The 14,899-nt window shown below is 27.5% G+C and overlaps 2 protein-coding genes across 2 annotated transcripts; both read right to left on the bottom strand.

The window, feature by feature from the left end:
* Positions 1–3,836: 3,836 nt before the first annotated feature.
* On the bottom strand, positions 3,837–4,747 carry LOC112769535 (pectinesterase inhibitor 4). Its single transcript, XM_025814046.2, has one exon. The coding sequence runs from the start codon at positions 4,649–4,651 to the stop codon at positions 3,989–3,991; it is 663 nt and encodes a 220-aa protein (XP_025669831.1). The 5' UTR covers positions 4,652–4,747; the 3' UTR covers positions 3,837–3,988.
* Positions 4,748–13,146: 8,399 nt separating this feature from the next.
* LOC112789468 (21 kDa protein) lies at positions 13,147–14,108 on the bottom strand. The gene has a single exon (XM_025831378.3). It carries the CDS (start codon positions 14,019–14,021, stop codon positions 13,401–13,403), a length of 621 nt encoding a protein of 206 aa, XP_025687163.1. The 5' UTR covers positions 14,022–14,108; the 3' UTR covers positions 13,147–13,400.
* Positions 14,109–14,899: the final 791 nt, after the last annotated feature.

The raw sequence follows: 14,899 nt of genomic DNA, 5'->3' as shown, positions 1-14,899 counted from the left end.
GAGGCATTACATAGGAACCATACCTGGAAACTTGTTGAACTTCCAGCAGGTCGGAAAGCCATTGGTAACAAATGGGTTTACAAGATCAAACGAGATAGTAATGATCAGGTGGAACGATATCGTGCAAGATTGGTTGTCAAGGGATATGCTCAGAAAGAAGGTATTGACTTCAATGAAATATTTTCTCCAGTGGTGAGACTAACTACTATTAGAGTAGTTTTGGCTATATGTGCTGCATTTGATTTACATCTAGAGCAATTAGACGTAAAGACTGCTTTTCTTCATGGAGAACTTGAAGAAGAGATATATATGCTCCAACCAGAAGGTTTTGAAGAAAAAGGAAAAGAAAACTTGGTTTGCAGGTTAACTAAATCTCTGTACGGTCTAAAGCAGGCGCCAAGGTGTTGGTACAAGAGATTTGATTCTTTCATTATTAGCCTTGGATACAACAGACTTAGTTCAGATCATTGTACTTATTACAAGAGGTCTGGTGATAATGATTTCATCATTCTGCTGTTGTATGTGGATGACATGTTGGTGGTAGGTCCCAACAAAGATCAAATCCAAGAATTGAAGGCACAGTTGGCTAGGGAGTTTGATATGAAAGACTTGGGACCAGCAAATAAGATTTTAGGGATGCAAATTCACCGAGACAAAAAAGATAGGAAGATTTGGCTATCGCAAAAGAATTATTTGAAGAAAATCTTGCAACGCTTCAATATGCAAGAATGTAAGCCAATTTCAACCCCACTTCCTATGAATTTCAAATTATCCTCAAGTATGTGCCCTAGTAGTGAAGCAGAGAGGATGGAAATGTCTCGAGTACCGTATGCATCAGCGGTGGGAAGCCTTATGTATGCCATGATCTGTACAAGGCTAGATATTGCTCAAGCAGTTACGGTGGTAAGTCGATTTATGGCAGATCCGGGTAAAGAGCATTGGAATGTTGTTAAGAGGATCTTGAGATACATCAAAGGAACCTCAAATGTTGCATTATGTTTTGGAGGATCAGAATTCATTGTCAATGGATATGTCGACTCAGACTTTGCAGGTGATCTTGATAAACGAAAATCTACTACAGGCTATGTGTTTACACTTGCAGGAGGAGCTGTGAGCTGGCTATCTAAATTACAGACTGTTGTAGCTTTATCTACTACAGAAGCTGAATATATGGCAGCTACACAAGCATGCAAGGAAGCTATTTGGATCCAAAGGTTGATAGAAGAACTCGGGCACAAACAACAGAAGATTTCTGTGTATTGTGATAGTCAGAGTGCCTTGCACATTGCAAGGAATCCTGCCTTTCATTCAAGAACAAAACACATTGGAGTACAATATCACTTTGTTCGGGAAGTAGTAGAAGAAGGAAGTGTTGATATGCAGAAGATTCACACTAAAGATAACCTAGCAGATGCCATGACAAAACCAATCAACACAGAAAAGTTTGAATGGAGTAGATCCTCATACGGCCTATGGAATACATGAGCAACATGAATTTTAAAATTTATCAAAATTAGTTTTAAGTGGGAGATTGTGAAAATTAGTAAAGCTAATTTTAGAAAATATATAAATAAATAATAACTAAATAAAATGAGAGGTAATAAACAATCTTAGTTTATAACCTTAGGATTTTAATGGTTGAAAAAGAAAAGAATTATATACCTCTAATTGATGGATGGTTCATATTGAAGAGACTCACCTATAAATTGAATTTTTCTTTAATTCATTTCAATCAAGTCATCCAAAGAGAATAACATAATATTTCTTTGAGTAGTTTTCTTCTATATATATAGAGAGAAGTGTGTTCTCCTTTTGTCAAGAGAGAGTGTTATTGTAGTCTCCTTGTGAGAGAGAGAAGTTGTAATTCTCAAAGAAAGTTATTCAATTGTTTTCATATTTTATACAAATTTCTAATTTTTCATCTCTATATTTTGCTGTGTCATTTGTCTGGTACCTAACAAATTCAACTATATACTGTATGCGTGTAATTTAATTTGCTATGCTATCACATATTAAGCAATGTGTCACGTCCAAGCCTCTCCAAAACCAAAACACATCTCCTAAGAAATATTTCTTCTTTTTTCCGTTAATGACCTATTAAATTTAATTTGGATAATGTATTTTGAACACTAACATTTATAACATATTTAATATATTATCATATGTTATTGGATCCAGTGTGCAATGAACATATACTAAATTAATTTTCATTTCATTATATTATTATTATATATTAAAGATAGAGTAGTCAGTGAGACACTGTACAGATATCAAGGATAAATAGATATTTGTCTTACCACATAATCCCCAATCCCTACATAGAGTATTATTTACGTACAATTATGCAAAAGTACTGAATAATAAGAAAAAAAAAAATCAAATCACTACTTATCAACATTATTAAATACTAGTATCTTCCGGAAATTTTGTACATGTCAATTCACATTTTTATAATTTATTTATAAAAATGTTTTGTGGCAAGAAGTAAAATGGAAGTTGAGTTTGGAAAAAAATTGGCATACACATATACAGTACAATATTATCTTAGTTAATGCTTAGTAGAGAAGTGAAGTATTATAATAGAATGAAAATTTGATATTAAAATTAGCCTCTTCTTTTTTTTCCCTCTTTCTTTTAGAATAGAAGAAAATAATGCCGATTGCAAAACGAAATTTTTAATTGATATATATATAGGCATAAAATTAAATAAGTATACATATAAGTGGAAAAATGATTTCTAACACGGACATGATATTAATAAACGGGTGTGAAACTCAGTTATGTATATTGATACGTGATTTTTACATATTCTAAATAGCTTTTATTTAAAAAAAAAAAAGTTGTGGCCGAGTTGCCGGCGGTGTTAAGACGGTTTCTTTTAAATAACTCTATACTACTATATATTTAGCTTTTAGGAAAATATATAACTCTAAAAAAATACTTTAAATGTATACCTGTGATAATTTGACAAATTTTGAGCATTGTTATAAATTTTTTTTACAATATAATTAATTATGTATTTTTTCTTACTAGGGTATATATTTTAAAAAAATAATATTAGTATAAAAAGTTGTATAATCTAAAAATCTAAATTTCAACCGATCCTTGTTAAAAACAAAATTAGCATAAATTCAATAAAAAAAATAAAAAAACTATAAAAAAAATTCACACAAATTAAAGAGCCTCTTTATAAAATACGCTAAGATATATAAGACCAGAGTAGAAAATTAGAATATAACAAATATACATAACGTTCACACTGTAAAGTGTAAAGTATATAAAATTCAAGTAAAATTAATTGTCAATATATTGTATATGTAATATTATTCATCAATGGTGATTATTATTCATATTAATATAAAAAAATTATTTGCAAAATTAATAATAACTAAAATTATTATGTTAAGTAATTTAACTAAATTAATTATATTATATGTATACAATAAATTTATAATAAAATAAATTATTTGTATAAATACAAAATATAAATAAAAATAAATTAAATTTTTATATATATAAATCTGATATAATATAAAATAGTTTTATACGTATATTTAATTATATAATATCATACTAATTATGTAATATCATATAGTTAAAAAATTTCTTTTTTACATTAATTACGTAAATAATTATTTAAAAATAAATATAATTAAATATTTAGATGATTGTATAAAATATTTTACACTGTTAATGTATATATTTAATTATTTATACAAATTCATGGTATTTAATTTTTAATATACATATAAAAAATTTTAAATTAAATAACAAATCAAAGTTTGGGCATTTTCAGTTATCATGGTTCTATTCAGAACAGGTATAACATGACCAAGTGCAAATGAAGAATAGTTTTATTAATGAAAGTGAACAAACATGGTGCATGCGGATTTACACAGCGTAACTCTTGAGAAAATTCTCAAAAGTTGAATTTCATAAAAGAGCAAGCCATATATAATTAGCTTGGCTAATGTCCAATTAATTAGTATCAATATACGAGGTGGTTGATGAAATACAATGCATTACTAGTCATCCTCGCAGCATTCAAAACAAGCTTATTGATCTTATCTCTAACATCACCATCCACACTCTGTTCTTCAAATCCATCCGAGCACGTATTATAATTCGTTATAGCAGCACTCACCCATGTCTTTACGTTACTCATCTTGAAATCTTTGTCGCTACTCTCATACAAGTTCCCCATTTCAGAAATAGAATCTTTTATCTGCCCAACGGAATCTTTGAGGTTGCCGTAGCAGTCACGAACCACGGCTTTGGCCGGCGGCGTGAGGCTGCTACTATTGTTCTTGAGGATCTTGGAGACGGTGGAGGAGGCGGAGCGAGCCGCCTTAAAGGCGAGGCCGAGTGAAGTGTTGCAGAGCAGAAAAGGATCTGCTTGTATGGACAAAGCATAACGGTTAAGATTCTTGTAGCAAATCGAAGGGTATGTTGTTGTGTTGCATGAGCTTTTTATGTAGCTTTTGTAGTAATACGTTTGTGTATTATCAGGGGTGTTTTGGTAATTATTGGTAGGAGAAGAAGAAACAGCAGCTGAAGAAGAAGAATTGGATATAGAGAGAAGAACTAATAATAACAAGACAGGGTAATGCATGGTAGCTGATGAGCGTGGAAAAACAACATTCACATCCATTGCTCTCTGATTGATGATTATCTCTCTCAGACTCTAATTGCATGTGAATATGTTCTTTCAAGAGTCTTAAACTTGACGCATTTATAGGCAAGTGCCTTTCAGTTTCAATTCTATTTATAAAATAATTAGCCAGCCCATTTTCCTATATATAGATAAAATAAAGAGTAATAAACTAACAATATTATCATTGCTTGTATCTAATGATCTGGAATTAACGATATATATACATATTATAGCACATAATTATTTCTCTCTTTTAAATTTGGTCAGAAGCTATAACATAATTTATGCCAATTTATTACATCTATGTTAATTCAATTTTATATATATTCGTTGGTCAACCCTTATTTCGTAGGCACATACATAAGGTTTTAAAAAGACAAAGGCCCCGGCCCTGTGATTAAGGGGAATAGAAATAAAGCGTATATAACCGTTTTTTATTTGTTTTCATATATTGTATAAGGGTAGTGCTAGAGAGCCAATGGTGTACAATGGGTTAAAGTTTTGGTCCATGAATAAAATGAACATCACCCACACTATCCAGAATAACCATCCGAATACCAGAAATAATAAACATCTCATCCTAAAAACTTAAGTTAATTTTGGAGTTCACCAAGAATCGAACCCTTGGCCTTTCGGATCTAGAACTCTAATACCATGTCATGAACCCACTCATCCTGACAGGACAATGTAACACTAATGGTCATATCTCTAATACTTCCTAAACCTCCATTGTACACATTATACATTTAGACCATTGGTTCCCTATACTTTTCTATTGTATAATATAGGATTTCCACCAATATAATTTATTGTGTTTTGGCCAATAATTTAACAATAATATTATTATATTGTTTTAGTCAATATAAATTAAAATTGCTGGTATAGTTTAACTATTCTAATAGTATTTATTATCATGAAAGAACATGGCTCTTGGGAAGAAGAGAAGAGAAAACGGGAATTGTGAGGCTTAGCAGGTGCTTAGGGCTGAATGAACATTGGTATCGGAAAAAAGAGAGTTGAAGAAAGAAGAGTCGGCACTCTATGTGAATATGACACATATGCGGATATGCCACGTGTCAAAAGTCTTAGAAGTCAAATAATATAATACGCAAGCAATGTAGCACCAACGTGCGCCCATTTACATTTACATACAAGACTTTAATTAGTTCTGCATTCAACTCATCTAAAATCAGCACTCTCATTGCGGCAATCTCTACAGTGCTCTATTTGATTCTATCTTAAATTGGTTTCGAGATTTTTAAGATAAGAGCTATTCAAGTACAGACGCTCGTTTCATTCTGGTTTAAGAATATTGAACTTATTACACATGATTTAGAATATAACCAGTTTGGTTTTAGGTCAATTTGGATAATATAATAATATTTTTGTTTATAATAATATTACAAAAATATAAATTTTTAAAATTACATCAATTTTATTTTTGACATTATAAATTATAACAGAAAAAATTTATCAAATTAAACTACGTTTAAAAAATATCATAAAAAAAATTCATTCGCTAAAAAGATTAAAGTTTTTATAGATAAAAAAATTAAATAATAAATTTAAGTTATTATTTTTATGTAAAATAGTTTAATTTTCTACTAATAATTAATTTTAACATTCATTATTTAAAACTTGATAGAACTTAATTAATGTGTATACTTGTATGTTTGATTAGGTGTTACATTTATTGCATAAATTAAAATAATTAATTTTTATGTTTGTTATTTAAAAATAATAATTTATATATATATAACTAGATATTAGCATAAAAAATTATATTGATAGTTATAAAATTAACTCAACATTATTTTTTTGAAATAATTCAATCTTAATTCTAATTATTAATCACAACATTAATATTCTCTTTAAAATATTTAAAAAAAAGAAGTAAAAATATAAATTAAAAAAATAAGCAATAAAAATTTTAAACTAAATAAAAAACTAAAAAAATATACATGTAATAATAATAATAATAATAATAATAATAATAATAATAATAATATTTGTTTATGTAAATAATATTACGGGATAGTTTTTAATTATAAATTTAATATATTTTTTATAATTTTATGAATTTATTTTTAAATTATATTATTTTATTAATGTATTTTTTATAATTTTTTTTAGAGAAAGATAAATAATGAGAGAGAAAAGATAAAGAAAAAGAAGGAGGAGGAGATAAAAAGTTTGTTAATTTTAAAGAAATAGATTTTATTTTAATTAAAATGAAAATATTTCGTCACATATATTTTAGTTTGTCAAATTAGTAATATAAAATATAAAATATAAAATATAAACTATGTATAAAGTAAAAAGGATAAAGTGAAATAAAAAAGGAAAGAAAGGTAGATAAGAGGATGCATAGAAAAAAGAAATTTATTAATTTTAAAAAATATTTTTTATTTTAATTTTAATGAGAAAGTGTCAAATAACACATTTTAATTGTTAAATTAGTAATATAATATAGTTATATTTTAATTTTAATTTATTTTTAATTATAATAAAAAATATCATATTACATATTTTGATTATTAAATGATAATTAATCATTGATAATAATATATAAGAGAGATAGAGTGGATAAAAGAATAATAAAAGAGATAAAGAAAATAAAAAAAAGAGAAGAAAGCTTTTTAATTTAAAAAAAAATAATTTTAATTATAATAAAAAAATAACATATAACATATTTTAATTATAAAATTAATAATATATAATAGATATTATTATAATCCTTTTAAAATTTTATTTAAGTAAAAAATCCCAAATTTTATTTTGATGATTATCACACCCTAATTCTTCTAATTCCGCTAATTTCTTATCAAAGATGAAAGACTAGCTATACTTCAAAGGTAAAAATTAAGGGTTCTTTTATTTAAACCACTAATATGTTATTAATTACTTTTAAAAGTAGGGATGACAAAGAATAGGATAAGAGTGGGGATATTTTTTTATTTTGTATTCTCATTCTTAAATTTGTTCTCTATTTTTGTTTCTGAAAAATATTGTCTTCTATCTCTATTTTTTATGAATCTTCATTTTTTATATATGGACCGTATTTTTTATCTTCCTATATTAATAGTTTATATGAAAGTTCTAATGAAAAGATAAAAAAATTTAAAAAATTAAAAAATATTATTATAACATACAAGAACACAATCAATATCGATAAAAATAGGGGTGACAATGGGGCGGGTAGAGGCGGATTTTTGCTCTACCTGACTCCGTCCCACCCTACAATAATTCACATAGAATCCGTCCTACTCCTACCTACGAATAGTAAAAAGTTAAACCCTAACTCGCTCCCGCATGTACCCGCCTTGCACCTATAATTATTAAAATTCAATAAATAAAATTAGATTTCAAAATTTGTATAACCGTCATCACATACATAATATAAATTAAAGCAAAAATTTAAATATGATACAATATTATTAATCATTTTACTAATTATTTTACATATATTACATATATTATATATTAAAATTATATATATTATATATACCGGGGCGGGTATTACCCAAACCCGATCCCGCCTTCGCCCATGTAAAAATTCGCCCCAATGCGGGGCAGGTAATTACCCGTCCCGAGCGGGTAGGGGCGGGGGTGGGTACCCGAATACCCGCGGATTCGGGTGGTATTGCCATCCCTAGATGAAAAGGGAAAAGGACGCCGGGATTAGAGGCAATGAGACAATAAGGAGATGATGACACGATGAGTACTGAGTAGGAGTGATGAGGGGTATGGTTGTGACGCTATATTGGAGAGTAGGACGACGCAGTGTTAATGTTATGGAGAAAAGAAAAAACACTTTTAAAAATAGGTTTAGGTTTTTCAACACACACATGGTACCTGAAATGATTACTAAAAAATTTATATTAAAAATAATTATTAAATATATTTAAATAAATTTAATAATTTGGGGATTAGTGGGGATAGGGTGGGATTCCCACTCGAGTTTTCATGTCTATTTCCAAAAAATTTTGGCCCATTTCTATCTTGCGAAAAAAAATTGTCTTCGAATCTTTTTTTAAGATGATTCTTGCGAAAATCTCCACGCTTCGAAAAGTTTTGCCGTCCCTATTTAAAAATAAGCTCCCACTTTTAAGAAAATCACTAATCAACTTCTAATCATTATTAAGAGTAATGATAGAAAACTAATTTTTTTAGCGAATATGAACTAATTTTTTAAAATATTTTATTTATTTTAAATTTTATACTTTAAATTATGAATTATAAATTATAAATCTAAATTATAAATTTTCTAAATTAAAATTTAAGAATTATTAATATTAAAAAATTTATCTAATATTAATTAACTAAAAATTGGTCCTCTCTATGTTTTTTTAATTACTAATGTATGCCTACTTGAAACATGAAATTAAGCTCTGGCTTTCAATAAAATCACTAATTAACTACTAATTATTAATGAAATACTAATTGAAACAATGCAAGGAATTAAGTTCTATCTTTGATTAACATCTCTAATCCATTACAAATAAGTAATAATGACTCGTTAAGCTATCCTTTTTGTTTCATAATAATTACTTTTTTCAGAAAAAAATAGTGACTACAAATATAAATTAATTTTTTTTGGTCTGGTAAAAATGCCTTTTTAATTTGGATAAATATATGAATTATTTGAAATAATTATTTTTGATATACCAATTGGGTCTAAGCCCAAAAAAAAAAACCTAAAAACTAAAGTGAGGCTAATAGCATTCCCCCTAATATCCTTCAACATCAAAGAAGTAAGAACTTGAGCTAGTATGTCAACGAAGCCAAACAACCCAACTGCTTTTTCCCAATATTTTTTTTTTCCATTTAAATAAATTGGGTTCAATTTTCGTCCCTCTCTTTCAATACTCTGGATGTTTAATTTCTAATGTTAACGTTTTTAATTATTAAAATATATATACACACGTGGAAAACAGGTAAGTAGTCAATTGGAGGAGAATGCAAAGATGTAGATACATCTTTACCCTGCTGTCTTCCACGTCATCAGACTCATATCAAATGACCGACACATCGTGTGGCTTCATATGGTGGCAGGTATTAATTCACTAATAAGGCTTTCAAATCCCAAATTAAAGACAAGGACAATGATGATTGATTTTGATGCATGTTTATCACTCTCACACTGAACACCAACCTTCAATAAATTTAGGTTTTTAAATCAAAGTGATTTTGCTGATGATCATTTACACTTATAGTAATATAACTAATCTCATGATTGTGACACGATCCACACATAATTTGCGATGACGTGTATATAATACTATCTTGGACACAAAATATAGTTGGATGCTTTTCACCACCCTTATACGTATATGCCTAATAAACCTATATTAAAAGCAACTTCAATCTCTTATTATCATCAATATGAACGCCATTTTGAATAGAAGGACAACGCATTCGTAATTCACTATTATTTCTGAAAGGAAAAATATAGTTAGATAATAAAAATATTAAATAATATAAATAATAGATATATTGAATGTTTAATTCATTAGATATACGAATAGTTATTATAATATTAAGATTTAGGTGAATAATTTAAAATATAGTATATTTTATTTGAATTAAGTAAATTTTAAAATTTATTATTCATGTTATTTAAAAAAGTCATTACTTATCTCTTTATCAAATTATGAAATTTTCAGTTAAGATCAAAGAAAAATAATAAATTTTACTGCAAATATAAAACCTTATAGAAAAGTTAATTGTCTTCGCGTCTTTCTGAAATTAGAGGAAATTATCTTCTATTATGTATTATTTTAATTATAATCATACTATATATATACTAAAATTAATTACTAATATAAAATATATATTATAAATAAATTAAATAATATATATATTTATATATAAATAATAACTATTTTTAGTGATTAATTTTTGTATATAAATAATATTTTAATTATTTTATATAAGTTCAATTTGCACACCTTTTATACATTTAAAATAATTATATATTAAGTCAATCGAATACATAGTTAAATTAAAGTTTGAATAAAATAATTTTTTAAAACACACATTAAATATACGTTAGAATTAGATAAGTATTTCTAAAGTTTTATAATCCTATTGAAATGAAAACGATGCAATAAGATAACTATCTAGAATTCAATTCAACTAGAATACTTGTGCCGACCAGGACCAGAAACTAATGGCTCAACCCCCCTTCCTCTACAAAGTCCACTTATTCGTTACCTCACAAATTTCATGAGGGGATCAGAACCCAAAGCTACACGTACCCGACCTAGCCCAAGAATTCCAAATATTTAATAAATTTTGAATATTTTATTTTTATTTTATATATTTTATTTTTTATTTATAAAATAATTAAATAATTTAGACACCATAATAAAAAATACTATAAAATTTATCAAATCTTAATGTGTTAGCCAAGTTCATTCATAAAGTAAAAAGGTGTGCTTGAATTTTATATGTATTAGCATTTTTTTCTTCTTATAAGGTGGATTCATCATGATGTATTGAGGTCAGAAGAACTGAAAGTTTTCATAAATTAGGTGTATTTCATGTGTGAAATTAGACATAAAATTCGCAATAAAAAATAGTAATTCTAGCTCCATGAACTCTAGTAATCAGTGTTTGTAATGTCCCACGCGCTTGGTTTCGCCAAAAATATCTATGAACATTGTTCATGATATGACTGAACTAATATTTGTTTGATATTTTTTATTACCATCATGCTAAGTAATCAATTACAATACCCGTCAACAATCATTTATTATTGATTAACTAACAATCAAATCAATAAAAAATTTAAAATTAAATAAAAAAATTTTAAAATCTACAAAAATAATATCTAAAATCAAATGAAAATAAACATTTAAAATTATTAAAAAAATATTTAATCTTTAACAAAGAAAATTCAAAACCTAATTAACAAAAAATCCAAAATTATTATAAAAAATAATCCAAAATTTGATAAAAATAAATCAAAATTTAAACACAATAAAAACTCTTTTTAATTTCGAATGTTTCTTATACTTCAATTTTAGATTTTAAAGTTTAGTTGTTTTGTACATTTAAATGTACAATAAAAAATAAATAAAAAAACTATTAAAAAAAGACATCATATCCAATGTTTTTTATACCCAAATTTTGGATGTTAAGATTTTAAAAGTATCGAATATTTTTTTGAAAATGTGCAATTAAAAATAAATGAAAGCAAATAATTAAAAACAAAGGTATATTTAACTTTTAGAAGTTTTTTACATCTACATTTCATCAAATATTTAAATTTTAGAGATTTTAGATGTTTTTGTTAAGAATGTATCTATCATGTTGTCATCGTGTTTGCAGGTATCTTGTCATCTATTGCTGTTTCCCTGCTTTTGCATTGCTGCTTAAAAGAAATGTCTAAAATATCACGAAAAATATCTAAAATTATTAGAAAAAGAACATCTGAAATAAAAATATCTAAAACTTAATAAAAAAATATTTAAAATATTAAAATGAATCTAAAGCCAAACAAAATAAAAAATCCAAAATTATTAAAAAAAATAAAAGAATGTCCGAAATTTAACAAAAGAAACATTTGAAATCTATCATAAAAAAGATATATTTAAATTATTTTAAAAAAATCAAAACCTAACAAAACGACACATAAAAAATTGTTAGAAAAAGAACATTCAAAATATAAAAAAAGAAATATCTAAAAATTTAAAAAAAAAATATTTAAAACTTAAAAAAATAATTCAAACCCTAAAAATACATCTAAAAAATATATATAAAAAAACATCCAAAACTTATAAAAAAGACACATCTAAACCTAAAAAATAATATTTAAAATTATTAAAAAGAATCATAAAAAAACTAAAAAAAAAGAAGAAGAAGAACAAAGAATAGTTATAGGAACCAGCAGGTTTTGTGATTTGTAATTATTAATTAGTCATTATTAATATTTTTAATGATATAAAATTATATCTAATAATATAAAATTATTCAATTTTTTTAACCAAATTTTAATAAAAATGTTGGGCTCGTAAACTTTTTCTTTTTAGAATTCTAAAATAATTTGTTTTTAAAAAGTGCTGCTATGTTAATAAATTGGTTGCATATAGAATTAGTTCTCTTTTTTTTTATTAATTATAAAATATTAAAATAAAATGATATGGAAGAGAGCACAATCATAAGGTAAGAAAACATCACACCATGTCACTGTATATATACACCTTACGTTGGTGAATCAATAAGATTCCATATCAAATATCACTTTCCTGTACTTTTCCCCCCTCTCTGTTATTAAGACAAGACATCAAGCTTAAATATTATTTTTCATTTTTTATTTTTATCTAGCTCTTGATGAGCACCTTGACTTAAATTATGCATACTTATCTCAAATAAGGAAATCAAATAAACTTCACTCCACATGACCACATGCATTATACAATACATACAAGGTATAACATTATATGATTCACTCGTTTGCTCAAGCCTTAACTCACAATTAAGCATGATTGCATGAACACTGTATATATATATATACAATAAATTATATTAATTAATAGTTCACACACTTACACTGCAAAACCAACATGATGATGCTAACCTTAGATCAGCATCTCACTTCATCATTTTAATACTTACACAAAGATATAAGAAACATTAGGTAGTTTGAGATTTAACTAAAGGCTTTAACATAATACGTGACAATATCTTAACCATGTGAATAGTCACCTTTTAATAATTAATTTCCACAAACTATGTATACTTAAGGATGGCCATTAGCGAGCTGATTGATCAAAGCCAAGGCATTACTAGTGAGTTGCGCCACCTCGACGACGCGGCCACGGACGGCGGTCTTAACATCTTCGGCGACAGAACTAGGGGTCTGTTGGAAGCCATCAGTGCAGGTGGTATCATCGGTCAAAGCAGCGCTGACCCAAGTTTGAACATCACTCATTGTTCCTTCAAAATTACTTGTCCTCAAATGACTCATTTCTCCAATCGATTTTGTGAGCTCCTCCACGGAATCAGCCAGCACCTCCATGCAGTCCTGCATAGCCGCCGCGTCTCTCCCACTCAGGCCGCCGCTCCTCGCCATCGTGGACATGGCGGCCGAGGTCGATTTTGCCGAGGAAAGAGTGACATTGAGGGCTGTCCCCGTTAGAAGAACAGGGTTTGTTTGAATGAATGCCGCATGCTTCACCAGCGAAGTGTAGCATAGTTTTGGGTATGTTGTGGAGCTACATGAGCTTCTAATGAATACTGTGTTTGATTGTCGGAATTCTCTCCCTTTCGCTTCACCACAATTTATGATGGTTAAAACAATTACCAGAAGGATTGTCGCAACACACTTGGAGTTAGAAGAACGAATCATTGCATATTCCATCTTAATTATTTATGTATCTCTCTTCTCTCTCTCTCTCACACACACAATTAGAATGTATGTAGTTAATTGTTTGATGGAAAAATTTGGGAAGGAATGAAGCTATATATATAGGCATAGCACTCAAGTATATGAAAATGAAATATCTTGGGTTGTTAGGATTTCATTGTACGTGTTACTTGTTAGTTAACTATATATTACAACATTAATTAAACCATTAGGGAGATATTTTAGAGCCACTGTTTAAAGAATTCTATTCAATTTGTGGCCCATATCGTGCTACTTGTATCAATCAACTCAGTCTTCAATTTTATTTGTACTAAATTATCGAATATTTATTAATATATTTACAGAAGTTCACTTTCAGAGAATAAGAAACTCAAAAAAAATTGTTACATACATGATCCCAAAATTAAAGGATCAAATACAAAACGTAACGTTTTCCGATAACTATCACTTGTGTTAGGTTTCATAATTTTAATTATTTGTGTGTGTGTTTTTTTTTTTTTTTTTTTTTTGGAGATGAAACTAAGGCATTCAATTAAGAGGGGTACGGTACTGATTGATACTCTGATTTTTTTTTATGAACGCAGAACATAGTGCGGTTTCAATAATTGGGGCCAATGGTGGGGTTCTTGGCTCCCCTCAATTAAAGGCTAAAACACTGACCTGCATGCTGCATGTGGGTAGGGCCTCTTCCTAGGCCCAATTGAATGCAACATATCACATTGCCCCCTCAATATTTTTTTAATACATTTTTTAAGATAAAATTTAATTTTAATGCATTAAAGTATAAAATATTTTGTATTATGGTACAATCACATTTGTTCTTTTGAATAACTATTTATACAGTTAATATAAAATGTAGTTTTTTTTACTTA

This window comes from Arachis hypogaea, chromosome 3, assembly GCF_003086295.3.
Source record: "Arachis hypogaea cultivar Tifrunner chromosome 3, arahy.Tifrunner.gnm2.J5K5, whole genome shotgun sequence".
Lineage (NCBI taxonomy): Eukaryota > Viridiplantae > Streptophyta > Magnoliopsida > Fabales > Fabaceae > Arachis > Arachis hypogaea.
Note: the sequence above shows the minus strand (reverse complement) of the source record. Positions and strands in the feature narration are given on the sequence as shown.

What these genes read in the sequence shown, in the direction of transcription:
- LOC112789468 (XM_025831378.3), bottom strand. Translation starts at nt 14,021, where the DNA reads ATGGAATATGCAATGATTCGTTCTTCTAACTCCAAGTGTGTTGCGACA.
- LOC112769535 (XM_025814046.2), bottom strand. Translation starts at nt 4,651, where the DNA reads ATGGATGTGAATGTTGTTTTTCCACGCTCATCAGCTACCATGCATTAC.